The sequence below is a fragment of the Oncorhynchus keta genome, chromosome 8, assembly GCF_023373465.1.
Source record: "Oncorhynchus keta strain PuntledgeMale-10-30-2019 chromosome 8, Oket_V2, whole genome shotgun sequence".
In the NCBI taxonomy this organism is placed as follows: domain Eukaryota; kingdom Metazoa; phylum Chordata; class Actinopteri; order Salmoniformes; family Salmonidae; genus Oncorhynchus; species Oncorhynchus keta.
In genome coordinates this window covers 16,445,919-16,464,598 of record NC_068428.1, presented here as the reverse complement: position 1 = coordinate 16,464,598, position 18,680 = coordinate 16,445,919, and the positions used below count along the sequence as shown (strand labels likewise).

General features: G+C 44.2%; 2 protein-coding genes across 3 annotated transcripts in view; one reads left to right on the top strand and one right to left on the bottom strand.

Moving 5' to 3' along the window:
- Window positions 1-6,424, top strand: part of dcbld1 (discoidin, CUB and LCCL domain containing 1) — a 38,895-nt gene extending 32,471 nt beyond the window's left edge. The window contains exon 15 of the mRNA XM_035774841.2: window positions 4,559-6,424. Coding sequence (XP_035630734.1) covers window positions 4,559-5,121 — 563 coding nt within the window. The 3' untranslated portion in view covers window positions 5,122-6,424. The remainder of the gene's footprint in view (window positions 1-4,558) is intronic.
- A 1,116-nt stretch (window positions 6,425-7,540) lies between these two features.
- On the bottom strand, window positions 7,541-17,203 carry gopc (golgi-associated PDZ and coiled-coil motif containing). Of its 2 annotated transcripts, XM_035774839.1 has the most exons (9): window positions 16,628-17,203; window positions 13,382-13,546; window positions 13,020-13,043; window positions 12,026-12,201; window positions 11,616-11,781; window positions 11,413-11,508; window positions 11,121-11,285; window positions 10,413-10,587; window positions 7,541-10,094 (listed from the first exon to the last, which is right to left on the bottom strand). In XM_035774839.1, the coding sequence occupies exons 1-9, from the start codon at window positions 16,895-16,897 to the stop codon at window positions 9,976-9,978; spliced, it is 1,356 nt and encodes a 451-aa protein (XP_035630732.1). In that variant the 5' UTR covers window positions 16,898-17,203; the 3' UTR covers window positions 7,541-9,975. The 2 variants fall into 2 exon arrangements, with proteins under 2 accessions (XP_035630732.1, XP_035630733.1); XM_035774840.2 differs by lacking the exon at window positions 13,020-13,043 and having other exon boundaries at window positions 16,628-17,200.
- Window positions 17,204-18,680: the final 1,477 nt, after the last annotated feature.

Here is an 18,680-nt window from a genome sequence, read left to right as displayed (position 1 = left end):
GAAATGGGTACTCCTATATGCTTAATTTATATGAATTAATGTAACTTTAATTGTTCTACAAACGTTGGGTTATATGTTTAAATTTTTAATACATGCATGATGAAACTCCAATGATTTGAAAAAAGTCACATTAAAGGCATGAGCTCTGCTTTGTTTTTTGCGCAGACTGTACACAATTCATCATTCTCTCATTCACAATTTAACATGCACTTGATAATGCCTCGAATTTCCCACCGGCATCCCGGTTGTGTGGCTGTAACGTCCCTTAAAAATCCATACCTTTTGTGACTGGGGCTAAATATAATAATTAATTTCCTTCTCCCTGGGTGCTGTATGCTCCAAAGCAATCATGTGATCCGTTCTTTCTCACAGGCTACAAGTGAAGACCGGCACATTGCAGACATAACTGCTCACACTCTTATCCAATTCCGAGGTGCATATTGTCAGCCAACTAGATGAGTAGGCCTAATGAACAGCAAAAGCACTAGCCAATGTCAACCTATAAATATTCCAAACATAGTCTGGGACAGTTGTGGGATCCGATAGATGCCAAATTAAGAGAACCACTAGGATCAAAAATGTGCACACGGCAGTAGGCTATAAGCGCAAGTGTTCCATTAGCAGAAAACACCATTATAAAAAGTGACCTCAAATGCTGTTATGCTTCTAATGCTTTTATTAAAGGTGTATTTTTATGGTGAACATTTTCTCCCCCAAACTTGAAACTCATGCATTGCTCATGTATGCCAGTTAGGCAATTATGTACTTAATTTTAAAAAGTTATTTGGCCACTTTAGTTGTGATACAAACTATATTAAAACATGGGTGGGTTGCAAAAAAATACTTTGTTTCTTATGCTGGTGGTAATGGATCATTCACAAGTGATAGGCTAGTATTCTCACCCATCAGCCTATTCTTGATTTTAATATTGTCTTTACATAATATAAATAATAAATGTGTGAAATTTGTTTTGATTTAGAATGGACCATTATCAAGCACCTGTCTCGAAAACAGGGACAGGGAAAATATATGTAATCTATGCACTTAAATAGAGAATGGAGGACGCTTTTCCTGTGGTTCTTTTTCATGCCATGCTGGGTAGGCTATACTCCTGTTGTAAAGAGAAACAATGTGCTAAATATTAGGGCTGGGCGATATGGCCAAAATCTCATATCCCGATATAAACTCAGCAAAAAAAGAAACGTCCTGTCACTGTCAACTGCATTTATTTTCAGGAAACTTAACGTGTGTAAATATTTGTATGAACACGACAAGATTCAACAACTGAGACATAAACTGAACAAGTTCCACAGACATGTGACGAACAGAAATTGAATAATGTGTCCCTGAACAAAAGGGGGATCAAAATCAAAAGTAACAGTCAGTATCTGGTGTGGCCACCAGCTGCATTAAGTACTGCAGTGCATCTCCTCATGGACTGCACCAGATTTGCCAGTTCTTGCTGTGGGATGTTACCCCACTCTTCCACCAAGACATTTCTGGGGGGAATGGCCCTAGCCCTCACCCTCTGATCCAACAGGTCCCAGACGTGCTCAAAGGGATTGAGATCCGGGTAGAACACTGACATTCCGGTCTTGAAGGAAATCGCACACAGAATGAGCAGTATGGCTGGTGGCATTGTCATGCTGGAGGGTCATGTCAGGTTGAGCCTGCAGGAAGGGTACCACATGAAGGAGGAGGATGTCTTCCCTGTAATGCACAGCGTTGAGATTGCCTGCAATGACAACAAGCTCAGTCCGATGATGCTGTGACACACTGCCCCAGACTATGACGGACCCTCCACCTCCAAATCGATCCCACTCCAGAGTACAGGCCTCGGTGTAACGATCATTCCTTCGACGATAAACGCAAATCCAACCATCACCCCTGGTGAGACAAAACCGTGACTCGTCAGTGAAGAGCACTTTTTGCCAGTCCTGTCTTGTCCAGCGACGGTGGGTTTGTGCCCATAGGCACTGTTGTTGCCGGTGATGTCTAGTGAGGACCTGACTTACAACAGGCCTACAAGCCCTCAATCTAGCCTATTGCGGACAGTCTGAGCACTGATGCATTGTGCGTTCCTGGGATTGTGCGTTCCTGGTGTAACTCGGGCAGCTTGCCCGCTTTGCATGTTATTTTCGCATTTAATACATGTCACAAATCAATTTGCATTTGGTACCTTGGGTCGAGTGTTGGCACCAACTCACGAAACCCCCGTTTCTCGACCGTGTAAATTGGGGCCATGTCTTTGAAAATGTAAGTTGTAATGGCAGCTGTTCTCTCCTTCCATCTTTGATTATTTTTCATATGGTTTGCCGCGGGCAAAAGCCTCAGCAAGTTGGGGGTTTGTTTTGAGCACTTGACTAATTTTTTGGGGTCTCATCCGTAGACTCTCACCGTACTGTTTGACATGATTCTTGCGTAGGTGGTAAAATAGGTTAGTGGTATTTGAGCCTATTGTCGGGACCGGCCTGCGGCATATTTTGCAGAGGACTGGTTTCTGGTCCGTGTCAGACTTTTCATACCCAATCCACATCCATGCGACCGAAGTAGCCCCTCTTTTAGGTACGAGCTCCGTGTCTCCGTGCTCTATGTCACGTTCACTCTCCTCCATGTTTGTTTGTGTTGCAAATTTCTTTTTACACGGCACGTGTGGAAGAACGCAAAGCGCCGTCCAACTGACTAAAAATATAGTGTGATTCGCGACACAATGAAATAAACGAGAGCTTAATATGAAACGATATACTTTATTTATCGTCACACGATATACATCGTCATATCGCCCAGCCCTACTTAATATTAGGAAAAGCTTATAGAAAGCTGATGGAATCCTCCTCTTTTTAGTGGAGGCCATCACTCTGTTTTCTCACCCATTTGCATAGCCTATAGAAATGTTTTAGAACATGAGCTCATGGGCTCTCATTAAGTGTTTGATTTTAGATTTTCGATTACATTTGCATTGATGTCAGAGTGATTAGAGGGACAATCGAGTGCTGAGTACCAGTTAGCAAGTTTGGTAGGTTACTAATGACCATCAGCAGTATCAGAGCCTGGAGAAGCCTAATCAAATCAAATCAAATCAAATGTATTTATATAGCCCTTCGTACATCAGCTGATATCTCAAAGTGCTGTACAGAAACCCAGCCTAAAACCCCAAACAGCAAGCAATGCGGGGGTAGAAGCACGGTGGCTAGGAAAAACTCCCTAGAAAGGCCAAAACCTAGGAAGAAACCTAGAAAGGAACCAGGCTATGTGGGGTGGCCAGTCCTCTTCTGGCTGTGCCGGGTGGAGATTATAACAGAACATGGCCAAGATGTTCAAATGTTCATAAATGACCAGCATGGTCGTATAATAATAATAAGGCAGAACAGTTGAAACTGGAGTAGCAGCACGGTCAGGTGGACTGGGGACAGCAAGGAGTCATCTTGTCAGGTAGTCCTGGGGCATGGTCCTAGGGCTCAGGTCCTCCGAGAGAGAGAAAGAAAGAGAGAAGGAGAGAATTAGAGAACGCACACTTAGATTCACACAGGACACCGAATAGGACAGGAGAAGTACTCCAGATATAACAAACTGACCCTAGCCCCCGGACACATAAACTACTGCAGCATAAATACTGGAGGCTGAGACAGTGTGACTAAATGATCACATTGAATTTGACTCCCTTTATGACTTGACTGCCGGTGTGGCGGTAATACAGTCACCGTAACGGCCCTAGGCACCACCACCTGCTATTGAACTTCCATCTTCCTTCACGAGAGGCTGGGTTACTTGTATTGATCCATAATTACTCCACCACCCAGGCAGTGTGTGGTGGTGAACTCTGAAAGTCAAGCTCTCCACTCTTTACAGACAACTCCATTCACAGTAACTGTGACCCTTCTCGCACACACAATTCTCTGCTTTACAGTTCTCTGCTCACTCCATGGCCAAGGTCATCTAGAACTCATTGTAAGCTCCTGGCTCAGTGTGTGAACCGACCATACAAAGTAAGAAGACATCACACAATGGCCTGTAAAGCCAGTTGACGATCCTCTCTTCTCTGGCTCTTATCAGTAATTACATGTAATTCTGGGTAAACTGGAGAGGGTTTGATCATTAAAGCTGGAGACAGCAGGAGGCTAGCCGGTGTAATCCTTGACTTTGGAAAGTCCTCTACTAGTCTGCTGAATAGTTCCTGACAGGCTGAGGGGCAGCCAGATGAATAATGGTCTACTGCTACTGTTAATAATCCACAGCTTCCCTTCAGGGCACCAATTATTGATGATTCACATACTCTGCCAGGGTTGAATATTCTATATTTAGATAGATCACAGGCTCCCTGTGCACTGTTAACCTGCTACCTGTATATACAGAGAAATCAAAGAGATAATGTCCGTGTTGAAAAAGTGGTGTCCTTTTGATCTATAACAGAGTCATGTTATTCATTATAACTGAGTGAAAACAATTTTTTGAGTTGGTGTTTTAATATTCTCATTCCAAAACAGATTGTCACGTTTGATCACCGGTAATAAAGTTGGTAGTATTCTGTTCTTAAGTGGCCTGTGTCCTTGTCCTCCAGAGTACCAGCAGCCTCTGATGATTGGGGTTGGCACAGTGGCCAGGAAGGGCTCTACGTTCCGGCCTATGGACACAGAGACCAAAGAGGATCCTAGCAACCCCTCCACCCACTACGACTACCTGCACACAGCCAACCAGTATGCCCTGCCTCTCACCAACCAGGAGCCAGAGTACGCCACGCCCATCATCGAGCATCACACCTTCCACAAGGACGGGTTCCTGCCCGACCCGGCTAGTTACAGCGTCCCAGGTGTGGTCCTCAGCAAGACCCCATCCTTTACAACCCTGGACAGGAAGGCAGGGGTGGGCTCCTCCGGGGGCTACCAGATGCCCCAGCTCAAAATAGACCGGGGACACAGTAACTCTGAGGGGGTCTATGACAGCCCCAAGGTGAACAAGCCTGTGGGCCAGAGCAGTGGCCTCTCAGACTACCAGAGGCCCCAGGCCAAGCCGGCCGTGCTGGAAACCTACTCCACCCCCAGGGACTGTGTGAGGGTGGCTCCCACCATGGGCCACAGGCCGGACCATAGACCAGACCCTGAGGGCAGTTCTGGAGGAACCTGAAGATGGAACATGTCTGGGACTACAGGACTAAACTGTCAAACTGTGATTTTGATCAGTTCATGGCCATTTTGGACTGAGCTTACTGTAGCAAACACAAGCGCTAAATTATTTCTCAACTGACTTTCAGGAATGTGGGAGATGACAGTGCTTGTATCTGGGGCTGTGCTGGCAGACATTTTGTGAATAAGAAAATACAGATGGTTACTTCAACTGTCCTATTTCTTTTAAGGGGTGGGGTGATTTTATTAAAAAGCAAATGGTGATGGAGACAGGAAATATCCTGAAAATGGGAAAATACCTCTCCTCATTCTCAACTGTGACTGATGCTTGTGACTGTAACATACATTAAGAAATAATGTGACTTCGTTCCTTAACTGTACAGTATATTTTGAGGTCACGATAAAGCTTTCAGAATCTCTCGGTCTGAGGTTAAGCTGCTTTCAGCAGGGAAGCATAGAGGAAGCAGAGTGCTTTATTAAATAAAGCAGCACCCCAGTTGAAAGTGGTAGATTTGTCCCCAGCGGGTCCTACTATAGGATGTTTAACAAAGTCAGTCCGTGCTCTTAACAAAGAATTGTAAGTACACACTGTGAATGAAGTGACTGAAAGGACTGGTGTCACCGCATGGGGTCCCCCACAATGGGGGCTTTGTCACCATGTTGCAGGGGGCTCTGAAGCCGACGGCTGCATCGCTGCTCTGTGTCAGTCTGGAGGCAGATCTGGTCAGTGGGATCAGCGAGCCAATGAAAAGGCAACAGGAGAGTGTTTACAGTTAGTCTGGCGTATTGAGAAACGCCCGGCAGGGGATTTAGAGGAGTAAACTGGACTGAAACACATCACAGAGCTGTGTTTTTCAGATGCTCTGTTTAGCTGGACATGGTGAACTACTATACAGGCCAGTTCCATTTAAATGGATGTTGAATACAAAGCCATGTTGAATGGTACCAATACTACAGTCTAGTCGATTGTGTATAGGTGTGTACATACAAGGGCATAGTTTGAAAATGTATATTGCCAAGAGGAAAGAAAAAAGAAATGGAATAAATGCTGTCGACTGTATTTAAAGCACCTGTGCCTGTGGTGTTGCTGCTGTGTACTGAAGACAGAACTTGGGATCGAGCTAAGAACTCTTTCATTTCTGTGAAATATTTTTGGGAGATCTTTTCAGCTGGGTTGTATGTACATGTACTCCGAGAAGTTATTCTCTACAGACTCGCTGTGATGTCACTCTTTTCAAAACATTCTGTATGTCTACTGCATGTTGGTTGTAAGCTGAGCCCTGAATAAAAACACCAGCAGTTGACTTCTTCATGTCAAGGTCTCTTTACTATGTGAAAATGTGTTTCTCAGCAGCCGTAGCCTCGGCCCTAGGATGCCCGGCATTCCAGTCCCAGCGCCCAAAGAAGCAGGAAGTTTGCAGGATCCCCACCACCTCCACTCAGCGTGTGTCTGTCTGTGGAGGAATGTGGCAGTTTGGTGTCAGTCGTGGGGAAGCAGCTGATGATCAGCCACACTACTGCTGCCCAGTTCTCCCAGCTATGGGTCCACCCGAGGGGAGCGAGCTGGGTTGTGGGGGGGTATGACGGCCTGAGGACCCTGATAATACGTCACTGGTCTCTTCAGAAGCAGGGGGTAGGGTGATGGTCTGATGGAGATAGACTAGGCTTGAGTAGAGCCTGTTTTGTGGCTGTGATGACTGTGTGTGGTGGTGTCTGCTAGTGGCCTCGGCTTGGTCGTTCACACAGGGGTGTGGAACACTGTTTACACCTCCAGCCTCCAACCCAAAGCTACATGAAAGCTCAGACTCAGAGCAGCTCTCGGCGAACACACTGCTCCTAGCTATTCACCTTATCCCCTCAAATTCCAGTCATGTCTCTTCTTGCAGACTGCTGACTTTGTTCATATGAGCTTGGCCTTTTCTCAATTGCATACTACTCGAGACCTATGTATCCTTAAAACCAATTGGATGAGAAAGCCTGATGTCCCTCCCCTCTGACCTTCTCCAATGGGTTTTGAGGAGTATGCAATTGATTGAAGGCCTATCTGTTTTGTACTGTGCCTCCCATCGAAACGGTTCAATCTAAAATTGCAGCCTATTTAAAAGTATTTGGCAATTTTTTTTTATACCATAACTAAGATCAGCAGTTTGAATCATAACTTTTAATTAGCAACATTTCATGTATGTATAAACTCAGACTGTACCGACTGGTTCTACAGTTTACATCGCCCCCTGGTGTTAATTGTGGTTCACTGAACAAAAGCAATATTATAGTAACAAACAGATCAGAACAAATAAACTTCCACTTAATCATTCTGTTCCTCATTCAAACATTTGGATCTTCACATTACAACCTAGTGAAGATTGAATCCTTCAAGAGATCTGAGCCCTCACGGCAGGGCTGGCTATCCACAGACCACATTGGGCAAATACATTTGTTTATTTAATGTTATACATTACGTACAGATATTTCAGAGACTCCTTTTAAAATAATAAAATAACATTAAGAAAACCAGATCGGGTAAAAAAAACACTGTGTACAAAAAGGGAGCCTTTGTTCCTTCTGGCGAAATCCCTGGCAACAAGCGGAAAGATGAACATTCTTTATGGCATGACATGCAGCGCCAGTGTTGGGATGACGCCTCGGTCTCTAGTGCCACTCATTTCACTAACGTTAAGCAGGGTGTGGACACATCCTTCATGCAGAGCATTTGAGTTAGATCAAAGCGCAATTTACATCCAAAACCGGACCTGCAGTTTAGCCTCACTGATAAGAAATGGCCATGAATGAGATCAACATTAGAACACAAGGCTGCAGATTGTCATGACACACACACCCTCCATGGGGGTACATTTGTAATAAGTAAAGATGCTACTACAGTAGCTAAATTCCCGATATTATCTACAAAAATGATTTTAAAATAGCTAATACATTAATATAGCATATACAGATTTACTTCTATAGTCTAAGATGATAGTTTGTGAATTTGAATAAATGGATCGTGCATAAAAACATTCTATTGCTATTATCCTTTGCATATACAGAAACCTTTTGGTTGTGTAAAATGAATTGAATAAAGCTAGAAAACAAACCCCCATCACTCAGATAAGGTTACCAACCTATGACGGACTGTACATATGTTTTCTATTGTGTTATTGACTGTACGTTTGCTTATGTGTAAGTGTTGTTTTTGTCGCACTGCTTTGCTTTATCTTGGCCAGGTCGCAGTTGTAAATGAGAACTTGTTCTCATCTGGCCTCCCTGGTTAAATAAAGGTGAAATAAATACATGTAAAGAAGATGTCAGAACACAGTGCAGCAGACACACTGTTGTCAGTCATCTTTGGGTCCTAACGAGTCTGAAGACAGTTTGACTGCCACTGACACCAGCAGTAGAGAAGGGTGGGGAAAACCAACCAACGATGGACTTTTGGGAGATGCATCCAAAAGGCAAGATATGTACTTCGTTAAAAGGGACTAGAACAAAGGAGAAATCCTAGTTGAGTTTAAGAGGGGGAAAAAAGACATTGCACTTCTGATTTTGGTCAACGTGACAACTGAAAAGACAAGATTTGGCCCTCCAATCCGGTGTCTCCCTATTCTGTCCTTTTGAGTTGTCCCCCTGACCGCTCACTTCCTCTTACAGACGACTCAATTTGCAGTGCTTTATACACACACGAATCATATCATTGTCCGTGTAATGTTGAAGATATAGCCCAACTTTGCAAAAACACTGGTCAGTTAAACACCATTAACTATGATAATGCCCTTTTAGTAGAAGAGCTGTTTGAAAAGATCACCTGACATTTCAGCCAGTTTTGGTGGGATGGAGTTTTTGCCTGCCTGTTGACATCACCAGGTGGTAAATTTGTTAGACCAATAAGAAAGAGAGAGTTCCAAATCTCTCTTCCAATAATAGCTAGTTTTTACCTCCTCACTCAGACAGTTCTACCAAAATTCTTGCTTGAGAAACTGTTCTTGCTAAGGAGCAATTTGCTTCTATTTAACCATTTTAATTGATTGCTACCCAGAAATGATTTTATATTGAGTTTTTTTTATATATATTTTTTTAACTGAGCCATCAAAGAAAAACATTGTGTAATGAGTGCTCAGAGGACTGAAAAACAGATGTATCCAGCATTTAAACACTGAACTATGGTGACATTATGTGATACCATTGATCAAACACAGATGGAACACCCTCATAGCTGATATAGTTAGAATTCTTGCCCTGTACATTCTGTTTTGACATACAGTAGGTGAATGTAGCCCTCTCATATTCTGAACACTAAGGACTAGGCCTACTGGTAGGTGGATCTAAGAGCGCTGCAGGTTTGACGTGGGATTCAACATCGATACCATAATCAGTGGTAGAAGATGAACATTCAGGTTGAGAGAAAAACCCTCATCTACAGTAGCTACATGTGGAAGAGAGAAATAAAAGCCAACACTTATGAAGGGAGAAGATCTTTCTCGGCCTTGTAAAATAGTATTCATTACCAGCAGGGCAGTCCCAGTAAGGTAGTGTCGTCAGTGTGGGGGCAAAAAGGATCAGTAACTATACGCAAACAGAGAAAAATACCACTCAGTTGAGAGATCTACCATCTTCTCCAAACTAGACCCACATCCTCTCCTCAATATCGGGTCTCATCTAATTGGCTCCTCACCACTGCACGAAGATAGTGACGTGAATTCAACAGAGCTCCGAGTGTGTTTCCATAACAACTTAATGATGAGTCAACTCTATCCCCACATATATCCTCCGGGGGAATCTAGTGCAGGCCAGTCTCTCAAATCTCATACAGTATAGTACACAAACACACATGCACTTCAGTCTTTCAGCCCCCCTCCTCCCTCTATGACGAGCTCTCTCCGGACTCAGCAGCCTTAGACAGGGTCTCCTCCGATGGCGTCTCACTGGAGATCCCGGTGTCTCCGTTCTCCGGGCTGTCACTCACGGACATCTTCTCCAGAGCTGCAGCAGTAGGCACAGAGACAGAGACAGACATGAATACTCTCTCTTTACTGGAGGATCTACCATCACATTCTGTGGGCCTTTCAGGTGGATGAAACGCTACATTTTCAGTTCATTCCCATATGCTCATATGGCATTTTGGTACTCTTTAAAGTCCATTTTCACATTAACACAAAGACTCCCATTTGTATAAAGCAAGCGAAATGTGAAGTAAGACAACACTGTTTAAAATGCACGCACATTAAAATAAAGCCATACTACTATGAAAACAATGTGTTTGTTTTCTATGAATAATGAGGTACAGTAGACATAATATACCTTGTAGCGATGCGGAGTCTGCGGTGCCGTTGTTCCTGCTGGCGGCTGACCCCTCCTCCAGCTCATCTAGGTAGAGCCGGTAGCGATGGCCGCCGTCATCCTCATACTCCACGTTCTCATCGTCAGAGTCTACCTCCGGGGCTACGTACACAACCTCAAACTCTATCTCTCCCCTCTGGAGGACACACACACACACACACACACACACCACAGAGGGTGAGACAAAACTTAACAAGAGCTTACTTAGTTCATTTGTTGGTTTGCTGAGGCATGATTAACTGTTTTCCCCCCCAATGCAGAGCAGCAGTCCCGCATGCTGAATTGACTAACCCCAGCATGAACCTCCGGTTGTAGACAGACTGACGTCACCACTGATATTTTAGAGAGGAGAGATGACTGACTCTCAGTAAAAACTTTAACCCCCAGGCTAACCACTAAATGGTCACACAGACTCACACAAAAAGGTGTCACCAACTCAATAAATGCTTTTGAAATCACAAAAAGAATGTCTTAGCTTTTTACTATTGTTTCACTTAGAATGGTCCCTTAGTGTACATGTACCAACGCTTCAATGCAGTCATTATGTCATACATGTATAGCATGACAACAAACATAACAAAGCAAACATATCTGGACCAGCAGGCTAAGTTTGCCTGAATTCAAGATGCGAGCACTCAGCCATTCTCTCTCCCAGGAGCCGAGTCTGACCTGTTGTGAGAGGATGGTGACGGCTTCCTTGTGTTTGGCGTCCCTCAGGTTGATGCTGTTGACAGCCAGGATGGCATCACCCACATGGAGCCCCCCACAGCGCTCCGCAGGCTGGGTAGGATGGATCTCTGAGATCAGGATGGGCACCCCGTGTTCCTTACCACCCTTTCCATCCGGAAATAAGACATGCACACACATATTAAGGTATGGACCATGTCAGATTAGCAACACACTACAGGTTAAGACATAGCATTTAACACTTTCTGGTTTGGGCTAAATTGGTGGAGGTTACCGTGATTGAAATTCCAAGTCCCTCGTGATCTTCTTTGGCCAGCACTACTTTACGAATAGGACCAACTCCTTGGGTCTTCTTTAGTACATCTGTTTCCTGAGGGAGAGATCAAACAGGCAAATAAATAGCGAAAAGCAAACAGTAACAATACCTTAACTACAATTAAGATCAATCCCCTGGCGATGGCTCTGATGTCCACTCACATGCCCTACTGGAGAAGGTAGGGGTTTCTTGGGATCGTTGCGCCCCCTGCAGGCTCGGATGACTGTCTTGTGGCGGTGGAGGTGGATCTCAGCCTCCAGCTGGTTCCATAGTTTGTCATGAGCGGGCCCCTTCATGTCCCGACCCAGTAACTGGATCTGCTGAACTCTGGAGACAATGGACACAAAGACAACCAGTTACCAATGCCAGCATTATTGGTTTCAGGTAGTCCCTCCCTATTTCAAATCTGCTTGCTTCGGTTTGTGGAAAAATGGATATGGCCCTGATCAGGGGTTAAATTGGGAATTTGGAGGGGAAGATCCTATTTGCGTTATGTCAAGATTAGGGTTGGAGCTAGGGTTGGAGCTGGAGCTAGGGTTGGAGCTAGGGTTGGAGCTGGAGCTAGGGTTACCTTCCAGCCAGCTCTTTGTCCAGGTACTTGGCTGCCAGTCTGGCCCCATAGACCTCAGCCTGCAGTACGGCGATGTGCCTGCGGAGGGCCTCATTCTCCTTCTTATGCAGCTTGACCTCTGCCTCCAACTTCACTTCCTTCACCTTCTCCTTCTTGTTGTCCTGCAGCTCCCTCTCCTGTCACACACACACACACAAAGAGAAATGGTTGAGTTAAACTCTACAGAGAAAGATAGAGTGCAAGTGCTTAACTCCGGTTAGCTTTGGCACTTCGCTGTACAGAGACCCCTCCCTGCTCCACTGAGGAGTCAGAGAGAATGGGCCATGACTGGAGGTTGGAGCAATCTCCTCTGATCAACATTAGAGGAAGCGCAGTCGACAGGCACTGCAGCCGGCCCACAGGACAGGGAGCAGGAAAAGAGCAGTCCACTGCTGCATCCTCACAGGCTGGGCTGCAGCCACAAAGACCATGTCACAGACAAACATGGATACAATACACCGTATCGGTGAAGCAGAAATTAAATATCTACTTGGCGACAAAATACACGCAAACAAGATAGGTGACTGTGGGTTTGGCTGTCATAAGTTCAAAGCATTGACACTTCTGCTGATTAAGAACGAACAACACGCAAACTGGGTTACTCACACACACACACATCCTGGAAATCATTGACTTCCCTTTGCGCTTTTTTGACAATTGAAACAAAACACGTTCCAAGTATCAAAACATGCACGTTCCAATCAAATGGGGCAACACGGACATACATGAATAGGCAATAACAGACAATGTAACAAAGCTACACTAATTCCAGATCAGTTGTCACTGTCAGTCATTACTAGCATGAGCCCCATAGGCAGCCTGTTGGACTTGTTGATGAACTGTTGTTAGCAAGAGCAGGAAAAGACAGAACTTGAGGGTGGGATGAGTACAGACACAGACGCACAGCTATCCCCAACTAAAAAAACAGACACACAGAGGACATGCACACACTTACCATCTCCTCCACTGAGGGAACAGGCTTAAGGTGAGAAGAACAGAGAAGGGGTCAGAGGTTAGAAAATCACAGCCAAGCAGTGGGGAAGAATGCAACCATTTACCACTTTACAGGCCCACTGGAACCTTAGCAGGTATACCATAAAATAATTTAGCAGTCCGAAGATTCAGGTACAGTAACGCATCAACAACGGTAAAAAAAAATAAAAAGGTATTTGTATTTCTTCCCAAGAATGTCCAAGACGCATACAGGTAGTTTTATTATTGGACGGAACAGCGACATAAGAAACCACAGTAGGGCGTACCTAGTAGAAACTAGAGCGAGAGTCGTGTGGGTGTAAGGGTGTGTGGTCGGTGCCCTACCATCCTGTCTTTGATGGAGTCCGAGTCCACGGTCTGCCCAGCCTTGGCGTGAAGCTGCAGCTGCATGGCATGGAGCTGGAGGAGCTGGTCGTGAACCTCCCTCTCCACCACCACCCTCTCTGCCTGCACGTCAGTCAGCTCTGATCGCAGGCCAACCAGCTGAGCCTGGAGGAGAGAGGGAGAGAGTCAGACAGACAGAGTTACATAATTGTACGCTTCTTCAGACTTTCTAGATTCTTAGGAACCCTCATCATCATGTATGTTTAGTCAAGTCAAGTGTACCAGGCCCAAATCATTATCCCAGCGCGGATCAAATTCCATTTTTCCCGTTTTACATTTCCACTCTGTTCTCCATCAGATTTTACAATGCTATTTTTCTTATAAAGCAGGCTCCTTGTTATTCAAGCCTGAAGGAATTGTGCCAAAATGAATTGTCCTACAGATCTTGCGCTGAAGGTTGTCTATTGTACACAACAAAACCCTGGGAAGAAAATATATATATTTGTGCTCGTCTCTGGAGCTTATTCAGCTTGGCAACACGGGAAGCAGAGTGGAGTGCAGAGAACAATTCATCTATTTATTTATGGCATTGAAATGGGGCCACCTGCATGTCACAGCTGTAGGAATGAATTGATCCACAGTATGCTTTGAATAAGGTTAGGATTCACTCCACCTATGATGATGAAAGAGGAGTGTGATTATATCATGCGAATCTACCTGAATACTAAACTACCCATCTCCTAAATGATTTATCAATCATCATCCTCAGACAGACTCATCTATCATTGCAGTAATCAGGCAGGACTTCATTATAACAGAGACCCAGTCTAAATCAAACAGGCCTAGAATATTCTACAGTACAACCCACCATTTAAGACAGTTTAGCCTGTATTTACTCCTCAAATGTAGGGTAGGAGGGGGAAAAAAAGTTTAAATAATTCAGGACATTAGGAGTGTGTGTGTCTGTTTGCTGACCACTTTTGCCTCTATTCAGACTGAGACAGCCCACATGTCTGGACACACAGGTGGCAGTATGCTACATCAGGAGAAACATTAGCCTACACAGTGCAGCTGCTGACATCGCACGCCAAACCAACCGACAAAATACAAAAGACACGGACATACACACGCATGCAAGCAGACAAATGCACACACACACACACACGTCAAAAAGGGGCAGGACTTCCTGATGTGACACAGAGTGTTGGGCAAGTGTGGAATGTGTGTCTCGTGGTTGGAGTCTCTATATCCTTGCTCCTAAACACTGTGCTCTCTAAGCATGAAGGAAGGAAAAAACAGGCATCCGGCTGACCTCTTCCTGATAAACAATACCTGAGTAACAGACCGGAGACGAGGATGAGGAAGTCTTAATAGCTGAGCAATCACTTTTTTATGTTTGGTAATCAATAACAGTCTAGTAGGGCAGGCCTAAATAGGGCTGTTGCGGTGACCGTATTACCGCCGCATCGGCAGTCACGAGTCATGAGGGCAGTCAAATTCCAAGTGACCGTATAGTCACGGTGATTAGGCTTCTCCAAGCTCTGATGCTGCTGGTCATTAGTAGCCTACCAAACTTGCTAACTGCCTGGTACTTTGCACTCTATTGTCCCTCTAATCACTGACGACAATGCAAATGTATTTGAAAATCTAATCAAACACTTCATGAGTACCCTTGAGCTCATGCTGAGCAACATTTCAATAGGCTATGCAATTGCGTGAGAAAACAGAGTGATGGCCTCTACTAAAAAGAGGAGATGGCCTCTACTAAAAAGAGGAGAATCGCACCAGCTTTCTATAGGCTAGGCCTACTATATTTATTTCTCAACTTCCCTAATATTAAGCACTTTGCTTATATTTACAACAGGAGTATAGCCTACCTGCCTGGCATGAAAATAAACCATGGAGAAAAGTGTCTTCCATTCGCTATTTAAGTGCATAGATGACATGTATTTTTTTCCCGATGCCTCTGTTTCGATACAGGTGCATGAGAATGGTACATTCTAAAACAAAACAAAATGCATACAGACAGTACCAGTCAAAAGTTTGGACACAACTACTCATTCCAGGGTTTTTCTTTATTATTTTCTACATTGTAGAATAATAGTGAAGACATCAAAACTATGAAATAACACATATGGAATCATGTAGGAAACAAATATTTATTTCTCGCACAGAATAGGTCGACTTTTGTACTATGGGGGATAGTAGATTGACATAGGCTAGTGCTTTTGCTGTCCATTATGCCTACTCGTCTTGTTGGCTGAAGAAAAGTATATGTGGACGTTCTTCCAATATCTTCAATATGCACCTCGGAATTTGATCCGATGTGTCTGTCTTCACTTGTAGCCTGTGAGAAAGACCCGATCACGTGATGGAGCACGCAGCACTCAGGGAGAAGGGCACAATAGCCACTGGCCGCAAAAGGCATGGATTTTTTTGGGCCTTTGATGTATATTTAGCATGGGCTTCTGACCTACCCTTCCTGCTATAAACCCGATACCTGACATGGGGACAACCACCATCTAATATGACCATTGTATCAACCTACCATTAGCTCATAAAACTACTGTAGGCCGGTAGAAAGTATGTAACAATGCAGATCTAACCTATTTTCTCTAAATATATCTTAGAATCATTTTAAATGGTTACACACTCTGCCATTGGACAGAAAACTGAGGCACTTCGCAAATTGCATGATAGCGGATTTTCCACAAATGTTTACTTTAGCCACGTCAAATAGCCTAATAGGCAATGACGTTCTGGTGTTGTTGGGGGCCAACTGCTTGTGTAAAGCCAGATTTCCTGGCCTCAGAAATATATTGAGCTGAAGCTGAAGGCTGAAATGCAGTATTGATTTACATGCAGTAATAAGAGCTCTATGGTAGTCAGGAATTGCTGGGAAAGTCTTGTTGACATTGTCAACTACACTCCTGATCAAACATTCATTAATGTGAGCATGGTGAGGTCATACGTGGAGTAAGGGATAGCATAATCCTTCATTTTGTTTCTCTCATCAATAGTTTTGGCAACGTGGAGGGGCACTCAAATCGTGTGTGTGTGATGCCTGATTAGCTATGTCAATTAGCTATTTCAATTGACAGTCAGCTGGATGGGCAGAGACGCACTGTCATGGAAAGTGACGTTCTGACAGCTATTTAATAATTCATACATAACCGGCATACCCTTACATACCAGATGATCATACACATACTTTTTAACATTGATACAAGAAAAGCTTGTGCTCACCTCGACTTTGTGATTAAGTTGAAAAATCGTCTGGGCTTTGTGGCAAAGCTGAGCAAAACAGGAGCTGAGACTTGTCATCTTTTGACGACCCTCGTAGGTGATGTCAGCTTGATCTGGATCGATTTCTCCCAGTAGTAAATCGACGTCAACAAACGCCTTGTCAAACTCCTTCTCCAGAACCTCAAGCCACCGAAACATGGACAACCCCGTGCCCGGACTGACCAGGGCAGTGCCCTGGGCTGACGGAGAGACACCGGCCGAGGCAGACATTTCAACAGCGCAGGCTAAAGGCTTTAGCTAAATCTAGCTGGCTAACCTAGCCGCTTCTTTTCACAAATAAAAACAGCGCTTTGCCTTTGTACGTTTACTGAATCGTAATACTTGAGTTACACCGTACTCTAAATGCCCAAATCATACGAAACAATTACGTTCCAGAAAAGACTAGCTAAATTGAATGAACTTCGTTCTTTCCCAACACCTAATCATATCAGGAAATCCGAAATCGGATATGGATCATAGCTATCAGAGATAAAACAGGAAGCGAGACATCTCACTCGCTCCTTTTTTCTGGTTCATATACAGATCAATGTACTAAGCGGACCAGACCCAGCTGCTAATGCATTGGTGCCTATGGGAGAAACACCCCTTAAGCAGACCGGAACTGTGACAATTTTTTTCAATTGTCAACGGCCTGAGTGGGACATCTTTATTTATCCGCCACATTTTAAAGCTATGAATCGACTACAACAGTCTGCCACACAGCAGAGAAAAATATATCGATAGCAGAGATAGTCGATCTCTGTTGAACTTTGGGACAGTTGACAGCGAAGAGGCGGAGTAAAAGCAGAGTTGGAATTCCAGTGTTGGTGTTTCAGTGTTGGTAGATGAAAACATCACAGCTGTATCAAGTACAGAAAAGACAAATGCAGCGGTTCATAGATGTGAGCACCTGTGTTATGAGAGCAAGAAGAGACGTATTGAAAAGTTAAAGAAGCATGGATATGTCTTAAAGAGAAAGGGGGAGTCAGGAGAAGCTATGGATGAGTTCTCTACCTTTACAAAAACTATTACAGCTTTGAAAGTGCAGTAATTGCAGTTGACTGTGGTATTTTGGACACAGTAATTGCAGAATAACTGCAGTGTACTGCACTCTTATTGCTGTTACACTGCAAAATTACTGCATAAAAGTATTTTGGATGCAGTATTTGCAGCATACTGTAGTGCACTGGAGTTATACTGCACTCTGACTGCAATCTTTTTTCGTAAGGGCATGTTTGAGATGACAAGGGTGTTTGAGATGACAAGGGTGTTGGAGGGCTGCAGGCGGACTGCTCCTCGAGGGTGTGTTATGTGATATTTAAGCACGCACCGGAAAGTGTGTTGGAAGCTGTGTTAGGGTTGTTTAATATGCTGTGGATGACTGGGGTGGTACCTGCTGGGTGGAAATGTGCTGTGGTGTTGCTGTTTGTAAAACTAGGTAAAGATGCTGCTAGGGCGTGCAGTTTTCGGCCGACCACGCATACATCCAACATGTGTGACTTGACAGAAAAGATGGTAGTGAGTAGGATGATGTAGTGTATCTCTGGGAAGTTAAGGGTTTGATGAGCGTAGCACAGAGTTGCTTCAGGAGAGGGAGGTCTGCCATGGATGCCCTGATGACAGCACAGAGATAGCCAAGGCCCTGACAATAAAAGAGGTGATGAGTGTTGTGTATTTTGTCATTGAGAAAGCTTTCAATACCATGTGGAGGGAAGGGTTGTTGATCATGTTCGATTGAGTCATAAGGGTGAAGGTGGGGTCAGAATTGTCAGTGTGGTTTTAAGTGGGCAATGTTTCTTCTCGGGGAAGTGTAGTTCGTCCGGTGTTGTTAACCCTGATGATAGATGACATATTTAAAGCTGCAATATGTAACGTTTTGGGCGATCTGTACAAATTCACATAGAAATGTGAGTTATAGATCTGTCATTCTCATAGAAAGCAAGTCTAAAATGTGGTAGATCTGTTCCATGTGTACGATTTCTATGCTGCCTGTTTGTAAGTTTCATTTTTGCAT